This window comes from Scylla paramamosain, chromosome 35, assembly GCF_035594125.1.
Source record: "Scylla paramamosain isolate STU-SP2022 chromosome 35, ASM3559412v1, whole genome shotgun sequence".
NCBI lineage: Eukaryota > Metazoa > Arthropoda > Malacostraca > Decapoda > Portunidae > Scylla > Scylla paramamosain.
Genome location: NC_087185.1, coordinates 8,145,001 through 8,171,041, shown reverse-complemented (window position 1 = coordinate 8,171,041; position 26,041 = coordinate 8,145,001). Strand labels below are relative to the sequence as shown.

The following is a 26,041-nucleotide window of genomic DNA, read 5'->3' as shown; positions in this document are numbered from 1 at the left end:
CTTGGTGGGCTGCCTCTGCCACTTCCTCAACATCATTTGCTGCCTCCACTCTTCTGGGATAAGTTCTTATTTCAGGAACTAAGCTAAGTGTTTTTTATTTTATTGCTAAGAAAAAAAGTAACAGAAACCAGTAAAACTAGATAAGGGTACAATGTGCTGAACTTAAATCTGGAAATCCGGTGTTGTTTGAAAGAAGCCCATGTCTAAGAAATTGTAATCCCCTAAGATAAAATAAAAATAAGTATATGCCATGCGAAGAAGTAACTGAGGTAAGTATGCCTCATTAATACATCTACCCACCACAACAGCAATCTTATTAAGGGGAATAAGAGATGGGAATTAAGTTAGCATCATTAGTATTTTCTTTCTTGTTTATTGCTGTTATAGTTGTTTGGTTAAAGAATTAAAAAAAGGATGTACAATGTTCTCAACACTGTTTAAATAACAAATCTACCTATGTGTTTAAACTTATAATTTGTAAACTCTGAATTGGGAACAAATATTTTTTGTTTGCAAAAATTGGAGACAATGTTATGTCCTAATATTGTTATGCCCATAAGTGTCTTCCCTGCTGTTAAGGCAGGTGTAGTCAACAAGTGTTTCCATTTTACTACACCCATATATGGAGACATTATTGGAATCCAGAATTTTGATGATTAACTCATCAAGCTGAGAAAGGGGAGGATCAGTGGATCCAACACCTGAAAGGTATAAACAATATAATCTTATTTTGATGCTAATGAACTGCAGATGAAAATAAATAAGCAAATAATAAAAAAAATGCATGTTATTACATGATTAAAGTAAGTTGATTGGAGCTAATAATACTGAGTAGAGGTATACATTGCATCACAATTAGAATGTTTGTTACTGTGCAATAAATGCATCCAAATTACCAGAAAGATGCAAAATGTGACTGGTAAATAAACATCTATACAGGGGGACAAAAAATAACTAAAATATTAAATACTAATACAAAACATTGAATATTGCTGCTCTACTTACAGCAATATATTTAGTAGAATTTATTCCTAAAGTAGGTAGTTCCCATGATCTAAATCTCAACCTAAACAATAGAGCCACAACTGTTTACAGGAATACCACTAGTTTGCTTCCTTAAAAAAACTGTATCCCTTGTGTTCAGTTGAGTTACATAAGATGAATAAATTAGGAGAGATTTAGCATAATGGAAATGTGTGTAAATAACAGTTGTACACCCAGCTCTACTTACCATTTAATTTCTTTTGTATTATGACTTCCAGCAGAGGATTATTTGGAATGTATTTAAGTGAAGTTATCTGACCAATTCACTACCTAAAAGGAAAAACAAGATACATCAGAAAGTTGTTGGTACAGTGAAAGTATGAAATTTCAATCTAGCCTAAAATATTAAAATAAATCTGCTATAACTCACACACAAACAGTACAAGAAACAGCTGCAAAATTGATAACTCTTACCCATGGCAGTCATAGCTTCTCTTTGTTTTGTCACATTCTCTTGTACCTCAGACTTGATGATTTACCATCACTTCTGGCACTCCTCAGTGCAGGGAATGCCGGACACAGCAGACACCTCCTGACTGATAGTGCTCCATGCAGTGTTCCTTGCTTGCTTGGAACAACCAAAAGTTGAAAAATCACTGCAGAGTATCTTTATGTGTATCTTGTATAGCTGTGCCAGATGAAGGATTTCATCTGGCATCCAGTTTGTCTTCCTGTTCCTCTTTTTCTCTTCGATGTCTGGAGTCGCCATGGTGCGCAGTCAAAAGTTGGCACTGACAGATTGTTGCTTTGACAAGATTACAACAACTGTGGTAAATAGATATCTTCAATTGTCAAACTTAAGATGAACAGATGATTGTTGAAAATTCACTACATAAATGTATTTTTTTTATATATGATATTTACACATTTCCATCTGTTTCTTGCGAGATTCCTCGAAAAACGTTACGCAGACATCTGCTCATGTTAATTAGTGGTGCCAGTGCTTTAAGACAGTAACTTAACAAAGTCTCCTGCTAGGACAGTCACTTTGTGCTTTAGTCTTGTTGGTTAAGTTTAAGGTCTCTTCATAATTAGGATGGAACTTTAATAGAGTTTTGTAAATATGGCCACCTGATGGTAATGGCCACCAAGAGGTACAGTGACACAAGGGTCACACAATGTTGTTGATGAACCACTTGTGAAAAAGGAGAATATAATTTTGCCACCCCTGCATTATAAAACTGGGATTGATGAAACAGTCCATCAGAATAATGAAGCATGATAAACCAGCATTGCTGTACCTCAAGATGAAATGTCCAAAAATAAGTGATGGAAAAGTTAAGGAAGGCACACTTGTGGGACCGCAAATTTGTGAACTCACACACGACAATGAATGTCAAGCAACAATGGATGGAACTGAGTCAGCAGCTTGGTGTGCGTTCAAGGGTGTGCAGAGGTCTTGTGGGAAAGCAAAAACAGACCCATTATGATGCTTTAGTAGACAAACTTGTCAAAAGCTACATCACTCAAACTACATTTTCTGCATTTGCATCTTTCCTTTTTTCCCAGAGAATGCAGGAACTGCCAAGGATAAACATGGAGAGACCTGTCTGAGGTATATGGCTGTAAGAATTAGAATTGGTATCCTTGAAATGATAAGAAAAACATGGACTGGACTATTCTCTCTCTCTCTCTCTCTCTCTCTCTCTCTCTCTCTCTCTCTCTCTCTCTCTCTCTCTCTCTCTCTCTCTCTCTCTCTCTCTCTCTCTCTCTCTCTCTCTCTCTCTCTATCTCTATCATTTATTTGGAATAAACTCAAGGTCTTCTACATGAATGCTTGTAGCTTGTGTAGCAAATTTTCAGATCTAGAGGAAATAGCATTCTCAGAAACTTACGATTTGTATAATAACTTAAAAATGTTTGGGATCTCACTTACTGAATTTGTACAAAACCCGACATGAAAAGCATATGCTCCATCTTGTGCTTGCTACAAAATATGAACTAATAAAAGCCTGAATGTCTGTGAGGAATTCAGTAATAGTGACCACCGCTCAATCACCTTCATTATTAACTTGAGTGACGAGAAAAGGTCCCTGACTACAAAAAAGTAAATTTTTGTAAACTCAGATCAGTACTGTATTTGCCAGCTTATAAGATGCATGCACCTTAGTTTGAGCAGGCATTAAAAGAAAAAAAAAAAAAAAAACAATATGAAGTGAAGGGTTTCACTTGACATTTGAAGCCCTCTCATATGTATTCAGATCCTTATTAGATCCCAATATTTTACATTAAAAAAACTGTAGTATTTGCTAGGACCTACCAACACTGGTCCTTAGACCAATCCTGCTATGAGATGTAAACAAATATGACATAGGCAGTAACATTGTCAGATCCCAGAGGGTTGTAATATTTTAGTACATTTTCAAACCATTAAGGATGTGTGAAAATAGATTTACCTTATTCTCTACAACGTATTTTTATTTGAAATATTCAGTACAGACTATCACCTTGAGTTGCCCTACCTTGTGATGCTCCCTTCACTTATAAAATCTTTTTTGTTTTGTTAGTTAGTAAGCTATTTTCTAAAAAAACAATAGTTTCTTATTAGCTTCAAGTATTGTTGAACGTATGCAAGGTAAGAATGTTAAAAGATAGGTGCAACTTCACTTGTATGAAGGTGCGTCTTTCCTAAAGGAATAATGGCCTCATACTAAGGAATGCAGTGGATCTTGTGCGTGTCGCCAGATTTGGTGTGTAACTGGCTGCGAGTTTGTTTTGGCACATACAATGTAAGCGTCGTCACTAATTTCTTCCTGACTGTTGTTATTTTATGTGAATTACCAGTAAGTATGACATTGTTACCTTGCAAAAATGAAATGTTTTTTGTGGTATAGAAGCAATCATCACTTCGTTTGCATGTATAAAGATGTTTGGGACCTGATTAAAGGGCCACTGGTGCCATAGACTTACCACTAGCCAATGACGCAGGCTCATTTTCTGAGACTTTTTTTTTGGAAAAAAGGAGCGTCTTATAAGCTATCAAATATGGTGCTTAATCAAATTGACTGTAGTTATGTACCACCACATATATAAATGCTCAGTGAAAAATTTTCACTGATAAATATTTAAAAGTTGTGTAATAATGTGTGCAAGAATGCATGCTTGTGAAAAATCATTGTCCCTTGAAATGCTAAACCTAGGTGGTGGAATACACAAATAGCTGAATGCCTACATTCAAAGAGGGATGCCCATAACAGATTAAAATCCTACAGTAATAACAATGAACATACCAGATTCATAGAATTAAGACATAAAGCAAAGAGGTTAATCAAATACAGCAAAAGGTCCACCGAACTGCACATTGCAAGCCAAAGTAAGAAAAACCCAAAGGAATTTTATAGCTTTATCAGGCAAAAGAAAGTGATTACCTCAACTATTGGATCAATTATAGATGAAAATTGAGATTTCACTAACAACAAGGAGGAAATTAGTAGCATTAACAATTTCATTGCATGTTTTTACAGTAGAAGACCTCAACAACATCCCTACTGTGCCAGCAGTCCAATTAAATAACAGCAGTGGCCTCAGTAGTATCATCATAATAGAAAGAGATGTATTGAAATGTGTCGATAAACTTAAAGCAAGCAAGTCACCCAGGCCTGACACAATCTCATCCCACATCTTTAAGGAAGCGAAATCAGAATTAGTTTAACCACTGACCTTACTGTTCAATAAATACCTGCAGTCCGGTACAATGCCTGACTTGTGGAAGCTCACTAACATAACTCCGATTTTTAAAAAAAGGCAGTAAATCTTTACCTTGCAATTACCAGCTTAACCTCAGTTATATGCAAAATACTAGAAGCACTTGTAAGAGACAAACTCACTAATCACTTAGAGAAAATAAACTACTTAAAAATACTCAACAGGGCTTCTGAAACAAACACTCTTGTTTGACGAACCTCTTAGACTTTTACGATATTCTAAAACAGTATGACAAAAGTAAAGTTGTAGATATAATATACCTCAATTTTTTAAAGGCCTTCGACAAAGTCCCCCACAAACTAATTATACTAAAATTATGTGGTATCCAAGGCAATGTGTTGAGATGGGTAGAAACTGGCTAAACAACCATAAGCAAAGAGGACTAATAGATGGAAAAGCATCAAGTAGGCCAATGTAATCAGCAGGGTGCCACAGGGATCAGTCCTAGGACCTGTTCTCTTCCTTGTTTATATAAACAACATAGATGAGGGTGTTACCACTATAATATCAAAATTTGCTGATGACACCAAAATAGCAAATTCCATAGTCACTATGAGCAAGTACTAGAAATACAGAATAATCTAGGTAAATTGTCAGAGTGGGGACAAATCTGGCAAATGAGTTTTAATGTAGCTTAGTATAGCTTCACATAAGGTATCAAAACTAGAAAGCAAAGTATATTTTAAATGGTACCCAACTTAAAAGTGTAGACAGCAAAACTGATTTAGGAGTAACAATATCGAGTGGCTTGAAACCTGTCAACAATGTTCAGAAGTTGTTAAGTTGGCAAACAGAATAATTGGCTTAATCGGCAGATCTTTTGAATATAAATCTAAGAATACAGTCCACTTTTTGTATAACTCTTTAGTCTATCCCCTTTTGGAATATTGCATTAAAGCATGATGCCTTTATTACCAGAAAGACATTGATGAATTAGAATGAGTTCAGCATAGAGTAACAAAAATTATACCAAGCCTAAAAACAAATCATATGAAGAGCATCTTAAAGAACTAAATCTATTTCCATTAAAACAAAGAAGACTAAGAGGCGACTTAATACAAGTGTTTAAAATCATCAGAGGCATTGATAACATGGACTGCAGTGAATATTTCACAATAGATTTTTCAAATTATGTGCAAGGAAACAGTTGCAGAATTGTTGGGAAATCCTTCAACTCGTGAATCAAAAAAATTATTTCTTCCTTTGTGTAGTTAATCTATGGAATGGGCTTCCTCAAGACAAACAACAATAGAGACTTTTGAACATTGTCTTGACAAGTATTTTGCCTCCAATCCATGGCTAACAGCATTTGTTTGTTAGAGATTAACTTCCTTGCCTTCAGGAAAAAGGGGCACCTCATCTATTTTCTACCTTTCCTATAAAATTTCCTTCGGGCGTTACTTTCTTTAACCCCGTAAGGTATTTATTTCTGACCTGTTTTCCTGTACAGAGTGGAAGTGGAGAAAGAGCCTTCTGCTTTGCTGTCCTTTTCTTCTGCTATCACCCTAGTAGTCCTAGGTCAGGTTACCTCATGATGAGGACTTCAAAGTCTGTTGTGGCCTGTTTTTCTATGTCTCTCTCTCTCTCTCTCTCTCTCTCTCTCTCTCTCTCTCTCTCTCTCTCTCTCTCTCTCTCTCTCTCTCTCTCCCTTAAATTTGTTGTACAGTGTTATCAGTACTTTGTGGTTATTCAGAGCACCTTGAAATTTCCTGTATGACAAGGGTTGCTTGTTATTTTTATTTATTTATTTATTTTATTTTTTTATGTAGGAAGGACACTAGCCAAGGGCAACAAAAATCCCCCCCCAAAAAAAGAAAAAAAAGCCCACTGAGATGCCAGTCCCAGAAAATGGTCCAAAGCAGTAGTCAAAAATTGAAGGATAAGTGTCTTGAAACCTTCCTCTTGAAGGAATTCAAGTCAGGAAGGTGGAAATACAGAAGCAGGCAGGGAGTTCCAGAGTTTACCAGAGAAAGAGATGAATGACTGAGAATACTGGTTAACTCTTGCATTAGAGAAGTGAACAGAATAGGGGTGAGAGAAGGAAGAAAGTCTTGTGCAGCGAGTCTGTGGGAGGAAGGGGGGGCATGCAGTTAGCAAGATCAGAAGAGCAGTTAGCATAAAATTAGCGGTAGAAGACAGCTAGAGATGCAACATTGCGGCAATGAGAGAGAAGCTGAAGACATTCAGTTAGAGGAGAGGAGTTAATGAGACGAAAAGCTTTTGATTCCACCCTGTCTAGAAGAGCGGTATGAGTGGAACCCCCTAGACATGTGAAGCATACTCCATACGTGGACCGATAAGCCCCTTGTACAGTCAGCAGCTGGGGAATGAGAAAAATTGGTGGAGACGTCTCAGAATGCCTAACTTCATAGAAGCTGTTTCAGCTAGAGATAAGATGTGAAGTTGCCAATTCAGATTATAAGTAAAGGACAGACCGAGGATGTTCATTGTAGAAGAGGGGGACAGTTGAGTGTCACTGAAGAAGAGGGGATAGTTGTCTGGAAGGTGTGTTGAGTTGATAGATGGAGGAATTGAGTTTTTGAGGCATTGAACAATACCAAGTTTGCTCTGCCCCAATCAGAAATTTTAGATCAGAAGTCAGGCATTATGTGGCTTTCCTGCATGAAATGTTTACTTCCTGAAGGGTTGGATGTCTATGAAAAGACATGGAAAAGTGCGGGGTGGTATCATCAGGGTAGGAGTGGATAGGACAAGAAGTTTAGTTTAGAAGGTCATTGATGAATAAGAAGAAGAAAGTGGGTGACAGGACAGAACCCTGAGGAACACCACAGTTAATAGATTTAGGAGAAGAACAGTGACCGTCTACCACAGCAGCAATAGAATGGTTAGAAAGGAAACGAGATGAAGTTACAGAGGGAAGGATAGAAGTTGTAGGAGGGTAGTTTGGAAATCAAAGCTTTGTGCCAGACTCTATCAAAAGCTTTTGATATATCCAAGGTAACAGCAAAAGTTTCACCAAAATCTCTAAAAGAGGATGACCAAGACTCAGTAAGGAAAGCCAGAAGATCACCAGTAGAGTGGCCTTGATGGAACCCATACTGGTGATCAGATAGAAGGTTGTGAAGTGATAGATGTTTAAGAATCTTCCTGTTGAGGATAGATTAAAAAACTTTAGATAGGCAGGAAATTAAAGCAATAGGATGGTAGTTTGAGGGATTAGAACAATCACCCTTTTTAGGAACAGGCTGAATGTAGGCAGACTTCCAGCAAGAAGGAAAGGTAGATGTTGACAGAGTTGAAAGAGTTTGACTAGGCAAGGTGCAAGCACGAAGGCACAGTTTCAAAGAACAATAGAGGGACCCCATCAGGTCCATAAGCCTTCTGAGGATTTAGGCTAGCGAGGGTATGGAAAACATCATTGTGAAGAGTTTTAATAGGTAGCATGAAGTAGTCAAAGGATGAAGGAGAGGGAAGGAACAAGCCTTGAATTGTCTAAGGTAGAGTTTTTAGCAAAGGTTTGAGTGAAGAGTTCAGCTTTAGAGATAGATGTGATAGCAGTGGTGCCATCTGGTTCAAATAAAGGAGGAAAAGAAGAAGAAGCAAAGTTATTGGAGATATTTTTGGCCAGATGCCAGAAGTCACGAGGGGAGTTAGATCTTGAAAGATTTTGACACTTTCTGTTAATGAAGGAGTTTTTGACTAGTTAGAGAACAGACTTGGCATGGATTACCAGCGTTTGATTTTTTCTAAATTATTTATTATTATTATTATTATTATTATTATTATTATTATTATTTTATTTTATTTATTTTTTACATTTTGAAAGCTCATGAATTAAATTTTTTTTATGATGGGGAAATCAGAACAGGTGAAGTTACTGATGGGAGAAAAGACCGAAAAAGATTAGCAACCACTGATCTTGGGTATCTACACCCCTGGGGAGTAGGAAAATTATAGGAGGTTGGTTACCGGACCTCTATTGCTCATTGTGTGTCTATATACTTTCAATATATTTGTGTAAGTCTACAGTCTACTATAGGATCAATCAGATCTTCGTGTAAAACCTGGTGAGGCAAATAAAGTTTTACATGATCATAAACAACTTAAATAGAAATAACAAAACTGTCATCTTTCTCTCTCTGGAGATGCACAATGTATTCTTGCAACAAGATTGAAAGGAGGTTTTCATTACGGTGGCAGCTTGTATTAATCTGATTTTATTTATTATTACTGTTTATATACAAGGAGATTGGTCATGAGCTGGGACAATAAAAAATGCCCATGACCACCACTCCCACAAAGCAAAGTATAAGAATAGGCCGAACACGTTATACAATACGAAGGAGGCTACAAACTCCATCAATATACAAAAACACTACCTCACTTAACAAGTTTTCATCACCCAAAAATTTAACATCGGACTGCGAGGAGAAGCTATGGAGTGTGACTGGGGTGGTGTGGGGTGCTGGTGGGCAGGAGTCAAATTGCTCAAGAGGCACAGCCGGCATGTGCCTTGGAATACACGAGGTCAAGGGGACCTCTACAAGCCATTGTAATAACTAGAATATCAATTACAAAACAAAGAGAAAGGGCTGCCAAAGGCCTCAAGCTTAAAGGCCCCAAATCCTTAGCATCTAAGGGCCACAAAGGTTCATAATGCAGCACTGCTAGTGGGAGGTAGCAGTGTGGATGGGATGTGCTAATGGTATGCATAGTGTGCCTGCCTGGCTGGCTATTCACTGGATATAAATGTGCACTCCAATTCAAATATTCAGAGGCATAATATACTTGACAGTACTCGTAAAAGGAACTGAGTACTTCCAGTGCACAAAAACAATGTTTAGTAATGTGAGAAAAGTACTGCTGAGTATTCAAGTGTGAATCAGGTTAATGACAAAGGAGGAGGGTGCATATATCATGAGTATGTAGCTGGTGTGTTTCAGAGTGTAAGTACTAACTGTGCTGCTGTGTCACTTGGCATTCTCTGTTCACATCTAAAAATATCCCATGTGCCCTAGTCATGTAACTTGTGTTTCATTGTTGTGATAGTGTGTGTATGTGATGTGTGTGTGTGTGTGTGTGTGTGTGTGTGTGTGTGTGTGTGTGTGTGTGTGTGTACAAAGGTAGTTCAGCAATGTGAGGTGTGGATAGTAAGGATGTAACAGCCCACATATCACAACCTAATCACCCATCACCAGCATGAGACCCCAGTCAGCCACAGTCTGACAACCTCACCTAAATATTTTATTCTGTGCCACTTTCCTGACACTAATCTCCAATACAAAATATGAATACAATTGATTATACATGACATTCCTTGATAAATATAGTCAAAGAAAACCATTTATAAAACTCAAAAATTGGTCACAAGACTAAAATAATAAAATACAAAAATAAAATATGGTTTAAACAAGAAAAGTTAAAATAAATGTAGTGATTAATACTTAACGTTAAGAATAAAACCTGTCTTGAGGTTTTTGTGAAGACCTTAAAATCATGGATACTTGCACATTTCTCTTTTCAATCCTATGTTTCATGGAAAATTATAGGATGGCTTTTGTAAATGGTTCCTTCAGTGAAAACACATATCTTTTCTGACCATAAACCACCTAATTTGCATCTCTTAAAAAGTTTTCATACGGTATACTGGTATGATACTTATGGAAATGCATAACCATGTCATATAAAAAGCTTGTCAAGTAATTTCCTGCACCTACTGTAAGAGTGTGGGAATCAACTTCACCACAGCTGCTCCTCCACAGCCACCCCACCACCACCTCCACCACTACACCTCCTCCTCAACAAAAGCTTTGGACAGTTTCAAAAGTAACAGCCATCACAATGCATCAGAGGGAAGGCAGCTGCTACAAATCCCATGTGCCCCACAAACATGAGGTGGTGGTGCATGGCTGACATATAAACAAGCTCTTGGACTGGTCTAGCAACACTGGTTACTTCTATACAGGGAATCATTCCTTCCCAAGAGCTCCAGGTCACCAAAAGAAACACTGGTAATCAAATAATCATACTAGTGTGTACAAACCCTCATGCAGCAGGTTAAGTATCACTTCTCACACACATTTATGGACATCATCAAAGAACAACACAAGAACAATGTTGGTGGAATGAATGATGACATTATAAGCTGCCTTGCGAGCATAGCTAATGTAATCCACCTTGTGTTATCAGATACTAGCAAACCACAGCCAAAATAACATGGTTAGTAAACCATTATCAGTAATCAACGATTCATACAAACACACTATCTCTCTCTCTCTCTCTCTCTCTCTCTCTCTCTCTCACATACCAGTATAGAAATAATACACAATGAGTTAATGTATGTACATAAACTAACTTAAACAGTTGCTTGTGAAAACATGAAATAAAAAAGGATGCCTACTGTTTCTCACTCTCTCCCTCTTTGTGATATCATGTAAAATGTTCTCACTATCTCTACACTTTAAAAGTTCGCCATTCCCTATCACTAACTACAGCTCACCTCTATACCAAAAAGGAGACTCAACAAGATGCATCATGTCACAGGCAGATGCACTTGGCCAAACTTTAATGTAAAATGGCAAAGTTGTCACTCATACAGTGTCAAAGAAGCACCAAACCATTTATAATTATAACAGCAAATAACACTTGATAAGGCAATGGCTTCTCACTTGTCTATTGGTGGCAAGGAGAAAGCAGTCTCCTAAAAAAAACATGCTGGGAGGCCACAGCTGCCACTCACACCTTACCATCAGGAGTGAAGGACTTGGCATGTTTCTTTATCAAAGCAGGAACTCCTCCAGAGTCTCTTGTGAAAACAGCATTAAGAGTTCAGGAGACTTATCAGATGCAGATTTCCAAGATGGATATTGGGTAAAGAATGTAAAAGTTTGCATGGATGGGCATTTCCAAGTGCATAATGAGACATGCCCCCATCCACTGATTGACTGATACGTGATTTATAGTCGGTCATAGGGGCGGTGAAATACTCTGTCCTTGAGTGCAGTGAGTTGTGTGAGCAGAGTGTGGCAGATGGAGCACAGCAGAGGGCTGGAGGCAGGGCCCAGGAGGGGGGAAGCATCACTGGCAGGAGAGGATAAAGGAGGAGGTGGAGGAGAAGAAGGGTTGCAAAGAGAAGGTAGTGAAGGAGAGGTGTAATGAAAGAAAGAACCAGAGTAAGGAGGAGGAGGAGGAGGAGGAGGAGGGGGAGGAGAATGGCAGGGACGAGATTTAAAAGAGTGACAAAATGATGGAGAAGGAGAAACAGTAGATTTACAAAATGATGGAGAAGGAGAAACAGTACATTTACAAAATGATGGAGAAGGGGAAAGAGTAGACCTACAAAATGATGGAGATGGAGACACAATAGATTTACAAAATGATGGAGAAGGAGAAACAGTAGATTTATGAAATGATGGAGAAGGAGAAACAGTAGATTTGAAAAATAAGGGAGAGGGAGAAACAGAAGATGAAGGAGGATAATAAAAAGGAGAGGGAAGACAAATGGACTGGGGAGAAGTTGCAGGATCAGAGCAAGGGGCAGGGGAGGCAGCACCGAAGGATGCGAGGCTTGGCCATGGCCTGTGGCCAAGAGGTGCAGTGGCTGTGGTGGCAGCAGCGGCAGCAGCAGCACTCAAGACAGACCCCATCACTGCCCCTCATGTTGCCTCCTCATGGCCGCCAACCTGCCGAGGCCGTCAAGGTTATTTATTGGTTCTCAAGGTTGGTCAGATTTGCTCTTGATATACTGGGGAAGAATTTGATTTCTATTAGTTCATGGTTAAATATTACAATTTGTGTTATTTTTCAGCTATTGTCATTTAATTCATTTACAGATTTATCTACCAAATGATTCACAAATTCTATCTTTTTCGCATAACTCTGTTTTTTTACTTTTATTTCTTATCTATCATCAATGATGTTATATCCCTTCTTCATAATCTTTAATGGAAAACACTTATCACAATTATCAATACATTTAGCTCCTTAAATTTATCTTTCCCACAACTGAACCTCCAAGTAAAAAGTATTACAATAAATGCCAAGTCAAAATACTTGAAGCTACACAAGAGAAGGCACATCAGAACAACTCACAACTTTCTGGACTGAATCCTGCCTCCACTCACCTCAGGATAGGATTCACTGGCAGGGGGCATTGGGGGATTATGATGTCCCCCTACTGCCCCTTCATCTTGATGGCCCCCCTCTGCCCCTCCCACAGCCCCTTCTAGGGGCAGTGGGGGTTCTGGGGGTGCCTCCTGACCCATGGGTGGTGGATCTAAGGTCACCACGCGATCAAGAGCAGGGTCAGCAGTTGCTTCGGCGAGGTCTGTTACAGATTTGCTCTTGACACACTGCAGAGAGTTACATTTTACATTAGCAGAGATCAGGAGTATCAATTATATGTTATTGTATCATCAAACTGTATAATCTAAGAAAATGTTTTATTTGTGTTAATAAAAAAGATGAGAAAAGACTGATTCTTGAGAGTGGTAGATGAATAGAAGACTTAATACTAATCAAATTGTTAATGTTAAGTCAATAAGGAGCTTTAACAAAGATTAGACACACTTATTCATGAGGATGACAGGTGGAAATAGGTAAGCATGCTTTATACATGGACTGCCATGTGTAGTCCTGATGGCTTCTTGCACCTTCCCTTATTTTATGTTCTTAAGCTTTACTGTTACCTAATGGACTCCCTCCTGCCATTTTGACTTCTTTGACAACTATACAATCCACACATCACAACAACCACATAACACTCATGACTTACCTGAAAATCCACATGTCTACTCTTAGCTTCTTCCTTCTCCCAGGACATTCGGATGAAGGGTCTCTGGACATAGTTGTAGATTACTTCTGCTCGTCCACCTGACAGACAATTAGAACATTTGTTTCCTTTGTCACATTAAAGGTAGCAATTGACTATACAGTACTTCAAAGATTTTTTTTTTTCAGTATTCCTTTGTATATCTTCTATATATACTCAAGATCAACTAAATTTATAAAAGACAAAAAAACAGTTAATAAGTCTAGTATTCCATAAAGATCCATTTAGCTGCAAAGTGAAGATATATGCACAAAGGCAGCCCACCTGGTCTCTTCTTAATTTTTTCCTTGTAGGTAGGATAGCCTTCAATGCCCAACCGAATCTTTTTGAGTCCACGCTCCTTTAGCACCTGCTTGGCCACATCTCGGTTCTCTATGTACTTGAAGAAGCGGTACATTGCGGTTGAGCAAACGGCTGTGACAAAGAGCATTGCAATGATCAGGAGGTTTGTGGAAGAGAACAAATAAGTATCAACACCTACAGAGAGATCCTATAACTTATTGATAATAGCAGAAACTTATGCCAACTTAATGTACTTATGAAGGATAATAATTAATTCCCATTTACATTTACATTTATAATTTATGTTCCATACTCAGGAAGGTAGGTGACAGGCTGGCAACTCGAAACTTCAGAAGAATACTGAAGAAATAATCAACTTAATCTAACTTGAATAAATATCCTCTCAGCACTACATGATCTCACTGCTGTGACATCATACCTCAGTTTCTAAAGATTTCTCCCCAGCCAGTGTCCACCACCCAGCACACTCACTCTGGCTGTATTCCTCTCCCATCTGTGGTGGGTAGTCATCATCCCACTCCACGGTGTCATCATCCAATAGAATGACAATGTGGCACTCCCTGTCACCTCTCTGAGCTGCTAGGACCATCAAGGGCAGGATGTGCTCTTCTAGGAACACCTCAAACTGCTTTCGTGCTCCTTCGTTGCTTAGTTCGTGAAGGAGTCCACCTGTGAGAGGGTGACAAACTTATTCAGTGTCTGATATTGTTACATGATTGTGTGTTGTGAGGAGCTGTATGGGAATGCTTGTCTGAATAAGATGTGAATATTGCTGTGTTTTTTCTCAAGTGTTATTATCTGGATTTCCTTACCTTTTTAGCATGGAATGTGTGTTTATTGATTAATATAATTTAGACTTTTGTTATTGTGTCTCCTCCTTGGGGACATCATTATTAAAACATCAAAAAACATCAACACAACATAGAAGTCGACAAAACAGACAGCCAGAGGAGAGGAATACACACGCAGGTTCTGGCACTTGATGGTGTTGGCATCGAAGGGGATGAGAAGGTAGTCACAGGCCTCCCTCAGCTCCTGCACACTGACAGAAGGAGGGCAGCGCACCGTCCCCGTCTTGTAGTAGTCAAGCACGGCACGGAACACAGCCGATGAGAAGCCCTCAGCCACCTCAAACTCCCCTCTCTCATTAGGATGTGTGAACTCCAGCCCAGACGAAAACATTCTTTTACGGCAAGAAGAATTAGAATGTGATTTAAAGATCCTATGAGTATCATGATATTAAGGTAGTTATTTAGCGTTTTAATACTGATTTGATACCGAGATGTTTAGTGAATGTGTACATGTCTTGTCTAATATCAAAAAAAGATGTAATGTGAATAACAGTAATGTAATTTGTGGAATATCTGAATGATAAACTGAAAGGTTAGAAAAAATTGTTTAGAGCAGTTTATCACATTATTCTTATATCATTAGTGTTGATGATTAGTGTTGTGATATGACTGGTAAACATTTGACTTGTGAAATGCATACAAAGTATAAAGTATGTAAAATGTGTACTGCATATAGGTATGTAAATAAGGTCTTCAGTAAATCAAAGAAGAAAGCACTTAGAAGTGATCCACAGACAATGTTGCTGCAGCATTGTTGCAACAATATTAAAGAATATTACTTAAGTAAACTGTGATCTAAGGGAACATCCCCAAATTTGAAATAATCTGATATACAAGGCATGAGGAGGAGGATTAAAAGTACGAGGGAAATAGGCAAGAGAATGACTAAAAGCAACAGAGAGGCAGGTAAGAGTATGAGTGGAATGGATCAAGTCAAGACCTTCCAAGCATGGTGTTGGGATGGGCAGTGAAGATGGCCGGGTCAACGATGAAACGCGTTCCCTCCACTACCAGGGTGATGCGGTCGTCACTCGAGGGGAGGGACTGGCCAGGCTCCTTGGTGTGAGGGCACTGGTGGGATGTCTGGCCATGCAAACACAGGATTAAAGGATGCAGATGCTAACATATGGAATTATCTTAGGAGAACAAGTTACACAGGTGGTAAGGGTCATGTGTATCAGGTAAATGAAGAACAAACATATAGATACTTAGGGACAATGGCAGTAAATATAGATAGGGAGGTTTATAGTATATGGATATAAAAAAAATAAGAAGAATAAAATGAATAAACAAACAAATAAATAAATTTAAATATTCACAGGGTTATGGGAACAGATATCCTATAAAAATGTGAACTTAAAGATGATCAGTAAACTCTCTAATACTTTGAGAACTAATAAAATGGCTGAAATTACAATACATCATAATAAAAGAATATGAATAATAAGCCACTCCTTCACTGACAAATTCAGTTCTACCCTTCTGATGTAAATTGAAACATGATAAAACCATAATAGAAAAAATGAGTCACTTCTACTGAACACACCACTCTTCCTGCCCCCTGCATCCTTCATTTAAACCTGCCTGTGCCTCTCACCTGCTGCACTGTGGTTCTGGATGCACTGTATGGGTGTGGTGAGGGGTGCGGGGAGGCGTGGGGCGACGAGTCTTCATGGGAAGAGGAGTGCCCAAGGGAGCCACGCTGGACTACCCCTCTGTTCCTCATCCTGGTGGTGGAAGGGTGTGAGTGTGGGTGGATGAGGCACGGTGATGGAGCACGTGAGACGGAAACTTGAGCGTATGAGTGAGGAATAAAATGGAAAGGTAGAAAGCAATGAGAGGCAGGTGAAGGAAATAAAACATATGGGTGTAAGTGAAGGAAAACAAGAATATGGGTGAAATCAACAGCAGGAAAGCAATCCATGTAGACACAATGCATAAAAAATTAAACAGGTGGTGGATTTACAAAGAAATAATTAAATGAAGTGAATGTCATATGAGGTAGTTATTAAATGGGAAGTGGCATAACAGAGTAGCTTGTGTTGGGTAAGGAAAATTGGTATGGGGCCAATAATAGGAGTACACAAATTTCCACATAAGTGAGAGATAACAAGCAGTTGACTGTGAATATGGTACGTGACATGAACAATAATGCACACATCATTAAAGGAGAAATCATGGCACAAGTAACTGAAGAAACAGCTGCATACATGAGGATTAAATCAATAATTGCAATTATGGTATGGGGAAAATGACAATGAAGAGAGAAGTTACTGGTTATGGGTTAAATAAATTAGCAGAAGTGCTACCAATGAAGATTGCATGAGTGTGTGTGTGTGTGTGATGAACCAAACTAAGAAATGCAAGTACACCACAGCAATTAAGCAGAGGATGTAATAACTGAAGAATGGCACTTTGGGTCTCTTATCAAGTTTAATTACAATGTACACACATGATAGAAGTATTCATATTATGCTACTGGCAGAGGGGTCTGTGTCATGTTCAAATACTGTTGTCCATGCCAATTTAATTTAAATATGCAAGTAATTCTGAAGAAACAGTTTACGTTAGCTGATAAAAGCAAATGAATGATCTACTACCATGTCAGTACTGCCTTCACTTACCTCAGCTAATAAATGCAATCACAGGCAATTATATGTAATGACAACTGTATAAAAGTCAAATGCCCTTCATTGAGTGAGACACGTACAGATGGCCATGCCTTGTCAATATGAAGACATATCAAGCTTCCTTATTCACTTCCTCCCTTGGCAGCACATCACTACAGCGCTCTATCATGCACCACCAGTCTGCCTGAAGTGGCTGGCACATGTCGCATTGACTGCTCTATTGATGTCCGCAGATAAGCAACAGCGTTACCAGCACGTGTGAAAATTGCTAGCTTTGGTTCCAGGACATTAAGGTGTCTCAGCCCACCCAGCCATTGAGCATCAGTTGCCAATATAACCTTGCCATACATCTCTATTATTTGGTGTTGCTGTCGTCACACTCAACCCAGTATGTCTCTCAGCTGTCCTTGTGAGGAAGTCAGCTGTTGCCTTGTAGAACCCAACCAACCATCCATTAGGGATATGTGAAGTCTAGGTATTGACTGACTGACTTAGTGTTATCTGGCATCTATTACCCAATATCAACCAGCCAAAACTCGTTTTACTCAGTATCTGTATTTCTGAATATCCATAACCCAATACCCCATGATATCCAGCATCTGTCATCCAGTACCTATGTTATCCAGCACCTATGTAACCCAGTGCCTGTTATCCAGTTATCCAGTGCCTAATCCATACACCTTATCCTGCTCTTTGCTAGTGGGTGCCAAGTGCTTACCCTGATCTTTGCTGGTGGGTCATTTTAGGGATGGCAGACTCATGGTGGTGAGGACGGGAGGAGCCTGGGTGGGCGTGGTGAGTGATGGCCATGGCCCCTCCCGCCTCCCCTCGCTGCACTAGGCATGACTTGGGCTTGGGGGAGGAACTGTATCTGCTGGCCAAGAAAAATGGGAAAAATAGCATATGAAAAACTTGAGTGCCACCCCAGCAAAAAGGATGCTAGTGTCTTGAAAAAGAATGAGGGATTACTAAGCTACAGTGAGTAAAAAAAAGTGGTGGCGAGGTACTGTACTCATTTATGTAAGGGACAGTTATAAGCTTAGTGGATGCAGGAGACTACTGTACTGTGAGTTTAGACACTTAATGGCATGAGTGATGTCTCCAGCTCAAAAGGAAATGCATGAAGCTCAGGCAAAAGAAAAAAAAATCAATACGTCAGAAATCACATAGAGGAAAAGACTGTATAAAATTAGAAAGCAGGGAGAGAGAGAGAGAGAGAGAGAGAGAGAGAGAGAGAGAGAGAGAGAGAGAGAGAGAGAGAGAGAGAGAGAGAGAGAGAGAGAGAGAGAGAGAGAGAGAGAGAGAGAGAGAGAGAGAGAGTGGTGAGAAAAAGTAAAATCTTTCCAGAAAAAAAGATTGCAGGTAAAAACTCATGAATTCATTAACCTGTGTTGAAAATAGTGCTAAAAATATCTTAGTTAACCTTGAAAAAAATGTCCATATTTTTGTCAGATAAAAGTGATGTCATCTGTGAAGCAAATCTTTAGTGATTAAAAAGCAAAACATGAGAGAGAGAGAGAGAGAGAGAGAGAGAGAGAGAGAGAGAGAGAGAGAGAGAGAGAGAGAGAGAGAGAGAGAGAGAGAGAGAGAGAGAGAGAGAGAGAGAGAGAGAGAGAGAGAGAGAGAGAGAGAAAAAATCAAAATATGTACTGGCTTATGAAGTTACATAAAAACATAATACTGAAATAGACTAAACAGAAGCACATTTATAGTGCAATTTAGCAGCAAGTGATCTGGACTTAGCTAAGCATCACTATTCTTAATGAAGGCAAATATTCTAGCTTCAAAAAATCTTCATATAAGTACATTACCATTTCTTTATGGTTACTATTTTATGAATTATGTGATGTGATGAGGAGGATTTCATTAATAAAAATATTAGTCTGTTAAAAGCTGATGGAAAAAGACTGAATGTTTAAAAGTGTTGAAAAACAGACTACCTCACTGAGAAAAAAAAAAAAAAAAAAAAAAAAAAAAAAAAAAAAAAAAAAAAAAAAAAGGCATGTAGAAGTGACAAGCTCCAGCAACTAAATAAGGACAATTGTTCAATGGATGAAATGAAGATGCCTAGTTGATAACACCATAAAATAAGGCAATGTTTCTTATTAACAAATCTACACATATAGTAAAGAAAAGCTTATGGTAAGAAATAAACTCACACTAACCACTGGTGAACATGTTGGAGGGAGAGAGAGTCTTCAGTCAAACATTCCCTGTCCCTCACTTACTTATCTTTCCTCACCTACATCACTCTTCATTCAAACAGGTGTAAATTTTCCAATCTCTATACACACTTAGATAATCAGAAAGCTAAATGTTAAAAGCTGAATCTCAAGTCTTAAAAAGATGACCTAACATTTCTAACACTGATGTTCATTTATTTAACCTTTTTCTAACTGCATAACTCTTTTTTTTTTTTTTTTATCAAGTACTATATAAACCCTCATTTCTATATTTGCCATTGGAGGCAAACAAAATAAAATACCAGAAGCTCTGTCTTGGATAAAAATTAAAGATGACCTGACATTTCTTTCTTTAAATAAATACTTTCACATCTTCAAATCATTCCTTTTAAATAGACTAAACAAATTTTCCACATATACTTGCAATTACAATTAACATACACAATTAGAGAATTAAATACTAAAAGCTTAGTCTCAAATATTAAAAAGACAACCTGACATCTGTCTCTTTAATGCTAACACTTTTCACAGCAGTATTTTTTCTTTAGCTCAGTATACAAATTGCATCACTTCCTGAGGCTGCTTTATCTTGCAGCTCTCAAGGGTTGTACTTGAGATAACACTTGGTCCTGCACTGATTTCCTGATAAGACAGAAGGGAAATGATATACGTAAATATGTTTCAGTGAAGGTGACAGCCAGTTCAACATTACTTTCTTCTGACTCTCTTTTTATGGTATATTCTAGTGGCTTGCAGCTGTTGATGACAGTGATGGTAAAGATTATACAGGAAATTTTCATATGCCTAAATGATAATACAGAAGATTATAGATAAGGCCTAGCAAATAACATATACGTATTTCACTATGGAAACTAAGATTTAAGTTAGCAATACAGCCATTTTTAAAATGCCACGTAAGAAAAAAGGCATCCACTGAAACATTTATACATATGTAGTGGAACATACACATAGGAATACAGACCATTCTTACATAGAGCAGGTGACAAAGTTCATAATCCTGACAGCTTTAAAGACCATACTCCTAAACATTTCATCGTTCTGCCTTTTAATTTCAACAGACTGATGTGAGAATTATCTGAAGTTTTCAAGGATATTTTCACAATTTTTGTGATAGCTTGATAAGGATTTTACATCTTTAAAGGGAAAAAACACTCATACGAACATGTTTAATGATCTGTGTGGCCTTTAAAAACAGTCCTGGTGATGGGATGGAGCAAAGCATTTAAGATATGGGTATAAATGTTATGGACACATTATTACTTCAAATAAACACACAGGCAATGATATGTTACAGCAGTGAAGAGCTCTACTTAGTTATTATCTATATACATATGATGGGGGTGTACAGGTGGCCCAAATTACTGTGATAACTAGGTGAGCACTCCCTCCCTCCTTCCCTTCCTCATTCCTTATCTTTACCTTGATTCCCATTTCTTTCTTCACCTAGTAGCATAATCTCTCTCTACATGTCTCTCTTTCTTTTCTCTACTTTTCTCCCACCTCATTCTGTAGTCTCACATAAATTACTCTTCTCCTTCTTGTCTCTCAGTCACATAATACCTCCTACCACTAAACTTCCTTCTTATTTTCTCTCCAACGGGCAACTTTACTCCCTTTTCTTCCCTCCATCTGGTAACTTTCCTTCCTCCCTCCATTAGAATTACTTCACATATTAACTTTTCACTTTCCTTTCTTCTCTACAATAAAATTCCTGCATCTATTTTCCTTTTTCCATCTTCTTTCCTCCCTTCCTCCCTCCTTCCTTTTCTCCGTATGTCTGTAGCCTCCCTCCCTCTCTCCCTCCCTCCAAGACCATAACAGAGCCAGCAGGAGGGAACTCGGTCATATAAATATAAAAGTCAACTCCCCCCTAACTTCTCAGATAAAAAAGGTATAAAAGTGACAGCAAACTTTTCCCATCTTCCACAACGCCAATTTCCAGTAACGCTGCGGTCTGGCCACGGGGAACCATTTTATTTTGACACGGAAAACGGGATGCCTGGACACACACACACACACACACACACACACACACACACACACACACACACACACACACACGATGCCTACCATATTGGAGAGAGAGAGAGAGAGAGAGAGAGAGAGAGAGAGAGAGAGAGAGAGAGAGAGAGAGAGAGAGAGAGAGAGAGAGAGAGAGAGAGAGAGAGAGAGAGAGAGAGAGAGAGAGAGAGAGAGGACAGGGAAGGGAGGGAAAGACAAAAAAACAAATAAATAAGTAAATAAATAATAAATAAAATATAACAAAATAAGTAAAACAAAACTTCCAATTTCAATTCAAAATACACATCAGCATACATTACCTCCGCATGAATATTTACAACAAAGGACACACATACACTTAGAACCTCCACTCGCATATTCTCACATACACAAATACTTCTGATACACATTAGCTTCTATACACAGTGAGAGGACTTTCGAAGAGAATCAATACGCATTCAGGTCTTGGTGATCATCTTGGCCTCATTGGTAACGTGACTTGTGTTTCCTTGAGTGTCTTAGCTGAGGTTTGATCCCCAGTGCAAGCCTCTCGAGGCAAATTTATCCCACCTTCAGATCTCTCTCTCTCTCTCTCTCTCTCTCTCTCTCTCTCTCTCTCTCTCTCTCTCTCTCTCTCTCTCTCACACACACACACACACACACTAAGAAAGCAAAATATAAAAATACGCTACGAGAAAGAAACATTACACAAGAACTCCCACATGTAGGTCTGATGGCTTCTTGCAGCTTCCTTTGTTTTCTCGAGTCCTAATAATGCTCCAAGGCAGGAAAATACACACCTACATATACACATACATACATACATACATACATGTATACAGACATACATACACTTATTCATAAATCCTCACATGTCCATGGAGAAAAGAAAATCATTGGCTGCAACTGACAGATATGACTGAACACACTGACAGGGCCGAGCAGTGACTATAATAAACAGGTGCACTTATTCCCTCCCATTAATGATGGATTCTGTAAATGACCTGACACTTCTACACATTTTAAAAATGTTGACAAGGGCAATAATTGTATGCGAACCAATGTGCTTCTAAATTTCCAACATATCAAACTAATGTATAAATTTTATGGCGATATCCAAACTAAGAGAGAAAGTTTAGGTGACATCTATGTAATTACATTTTACTTTTCATGTATAGTCTTGAAGTTACTGTCTTTTTCCAGTTCTACAGATAATATTTCTGTTTGCAGGGAAGAAATCAATATTTACTTTTTGATTTCCCAAAGATAAAATTAATAACGTTTACTGCATTTTGTTTGGAAGAGGAGAAAACCTCGATTTGTCTGCTTGCCTGCCAAAAAAAAAAAAAAATAAATAAAAAAATAAATAAATAAAATAAAATAAAATAAATAAAATAAAATGAAAAGAAATAAAAAAATAAATAAAAATAATAAAAGTTTTGCAATTTTCGTTTGCCAGAGAAATTGTTTTTTGCTTGCCATACTGTAGAGAGAAGAGAGAAGTGGATAGCTATCTTAAAGAAAAAAAAAAACCTTATATGTGTTCCTTCCCTTCATGTTCTGTTTGTTAGAAGGGAAACTTATGTAAAACAGAGGGAGGGAGAAGGGGAGGGAGAAGGAGAGGGAGGGAGGGAAGGAGAGAGAGAGAGAGAGAGAGAGAGAGAGAGAGAGAGAGAGAGAGAGAGAGAGAGAGAGAGAGAGAGAGAGAGAGAGAGAGAGAGAGAGAGAGAGAGAGAGAGAGAGAGAGAGAGAGAGAGAGAGAGAGATTCCAGGTGCAATTAACAGAAGTGGAAGATTCGGCAACTTTTCTCCTTTACTTAATGTGAGTTAAATAAATCCTGTTCTTCTAAATGTGAGTCACGGACAAGAGAAGAAAAGTCAGAAAGGAAGGTTAATCTGAAATGTTATGACTCTCTCTCTCTCTCTCTCTCTCTCTCTCTCTCTCTCTCTCTCTCTCTCTCTCTCTCTCTCTCTCTCTCGTTCTTATTCATACTCACTCCAACTTCTCATTCCTACTCAATTCCCACGTTTCTTATCATTATTCATATATTTTGATTTATTCTCTCTCTCTCTCTCTCTCTCTCTCTCTCTCTCTCTCTCTCTCTCTCTCTCTCTCTCTCTCTCTCTCTCTCTCTTCATGGCTATTCCGATCATTCTCACCTCTTTTTCGGCTTTCATCATTACCTTCCCCCCCCCCCCTCTCTCTCTCTCTCTCTCTCTCTCTCTCTCTCTCTCTCTCTCTCTCTCTCTCTCTCTCTCTCTCTCTCTCTCCACCCCCTTAAAGATACCGCCATGAAATACCAAGGGACCAGTTTTGTGTATCCCAATCCCCTTCTGATCCCACCTAACGGAGGATCAAAGTTCAAGGGAGCAAGTGGCGCGGTGTTAAAGGAGCATCACCTCACTCCACTAATGAGGTTTAAATGCTCTCCTCTTTAGCATCGGATTCCCTATAAGCCAAGTGGGTTCCGGTGCCTATAGGAAAGCCATACTGTTATTATGCAGTAATGACTGAATAGTACTTGTGGTGGAGAGAGAGAGAGAGAGAGAGAGAGAGAGAGAGAGAGAGAGAGAGAGAGAGAGAGAGAGAGAGAGAGAGAGAGAGAGAGAGAGAGAGAGAGAGAGAGAGAGAGAGAGAGAGAGAGAGAGAGAGAGTGATGGAAAGGCGGAGAAGAGAGAAAAGGAAGAAGAAATAGGAAGAAAGAGTGGGCGTCACTAAGTACACATAGGAGGAGGAGGAGGAGGAGGAGGAGGAGGAGGAGGAGGAGGAGGAGGAGGAGGAGGAGGAGGAGAGGTCTAGAGTCAAGAAAAATGAGATAAAGCAGGGAAGAGGAGGAAGGAGAGAGATGAAGAGGCGAGCAGTTGAAGGAGAGGAGGAGAGAGGAGGAGGAGGAGGAGGAGGAGGAGGAGGAGGAGGAGGAGGAGGAGGAGGAGGAGGAGGAGGAGGAGGAGGAGGAGGAGGTAGGCAGGTAGTAGAGAAGAAACTAGGCAGAGAGAGAGAGAGAGAGAGAGAGAGAGAGAGAGAGAGAGAGAGAGAGAGAGAGAGAGAGAGAGAGAGAGAGAGAGAGAGAGAGAGAGAGAGAGAGAGAGAGAGAGAGAGAGATGGATGCAAGAAGGCTGGGAGTAAGAGGAAGGAGGTAAGAAGGGAGGGATTGATAGAGGAGGAGGAGGAGGAGGAGGAGGAGGAGGAGGAGGAGGAGGAGGAGGAGGAGGAGGAGGAGGATATACAGAATGGGTCAACATTGGAGTTTACAAACACGAGACTGCTGTTAAAGGTCGGCGGCCATCTTGCTACACCACTCGCCTCACCACCATCAATGAGTGCTGTTGACTTGCCTTCCTCCTCCTCCTCCTCCTCCTCCTGCTCCTAACCCTTGTCTTTTACTATTCTCCTTTGCCTCCTCTTCTTTCATTTTTCTCCCTCCAGTTTCTCCTCTTGTCCTATTTTTTTCCTTTCCTCTCTTCCATTTTTCTATTTCTCCTTCGCTTCTCCCTCTTCCAACACCGTGTTTCTACACACACACACACACACACACACACACACACACACACACACACACACACACACACACACACACACACACACACACACACACACACACACACACACACACACACACACACACAGAGAGAGAGAGAGAGAGAGAGAGAGAGAGAGAGAGAGAGAGAGAGAGAGAGAGAGAGAGAGAGAGAGAGAGAGAGAGAGAGAGAGAGAAGCATATCGAAATGCGAAATATAAAATTTAGCAAAAATAGATAACTGATAAGAGGAGGAGGAGGAGGAGGAGGAGGAGGAGGAGGAGGAGGAGGAGGAGGAGGAGGAGGAGGAGGAGGAGGAGGAGGAGGAGGAGGAGGAGGAGGAGGTGTCGTTGAGAGCAGGAGGGGAAATGATGAAGAACGCAAAGAAAATGGAAAACAAAGCACCGCAGAGAGAGAGAGAGAGAGAGAGAGAGAGAGAGAGAGAGAGAGAGAGAGAGAGAGAGAGAGAGAGAGAGAGAGAGAGAAATACATGTGATGGAAAGTTTTATTTAGACCAATTAGTTAATTTTTCAAAAGTTTCCAGTAACTAAAATATTCCTGACAAACAACCAGACAGAGAATCAGACATACGAACAAACATACAAACAATAATCAAGGAAACAAACGAACAAACAAACAAGGAAATAAAAAAAAACAGGCAAACAAAAATAATAATAAAATAAAAATAAATGAATGAACGTTACTAATGAGAGAGAGAGAGAGAGAGAGAGAGAGAGAGAGAGAGAGAGAGAGAGAGAGAGAGAGAGAGAGAGAGAGAGAGAGAGAGAGAGAGAGTCCAATATCCCACAATTATTAAAAATGTTGTTACCGATACACTCGATAAAATAGTGCCCCCCTCGCTCGCCATTCCCGATTCCAGCCTCATTCCCATTCCCACTTACCGCTCTTCACAACTTCCACCCCATTCCCATAACAATCACGACCTCCATCACTCCTCATTCCCAGTATTCCTGCCGTGTTCCCATTCCTGATT

General features: G+C 39.2%; 1 protein-coding gene across 11 annotated transcripts in view; it reads right to left on the bottom strand.

The window, feature by feature from the left end:
- Window positions 1-8,911: 8,911 nt before the first annotated feature.
- The window catches only part of LOC135090627 (BTB/POZ domain-containing protein 10-like), a 63,763-nt gene continuing 46,633 nt past the window's right edge, over window positions 8,912-26,041 (bottom strand). For 6 of the 11 annotated variants that reach the window (XM_063987551.1, XM_063987554.1, XM_063987556.1 and 3 more), the window contains 9 exons: window positions 18,043-18,198; window positions 16,292-16,421; window positions 15,635-15,777; window positions 14,809-15,026; window positions 14,315-14,512; window positions 13,805-13,954; window positions 13,484-13,581; window positions 12,834-13,061; window positions 8,912-12,454 (listed from right to left, as the gene is read on the bottom strand). In XM_063987551.1, coding sequence (XP_063843621.1) covers window positions 12,425-12,454; window positions 12,834-13,061; window positions 13,484-13,581; window positions 13,805-13,954; window positions 14,315-14,512; window positions 14,809-15,026; window positions 15,635-15,777; window positions 16,292-16,421; window positions 18,043-18,198 — 1,351 coding nt within the window. In that variant the 3' untranslated portion in view covers window positions 8,912-12,424. The remainder of the gene's footprint in view (window positions 12,455-12,833; window positions 13,062-13,483; window positions 13,582-13,804; window positions 13,955-14,314; window positions 14,513-14,808; window positions 15,027-15,634; window positions 15,778-16,291; window positions 16,422-18,042; window positions 18,199-26,041) is intronic. The other 5 variants (XM_063987552.1, XM_063987555.1, XM_063987561.1 and 2 more) reach the window with 3 other exon arrangements.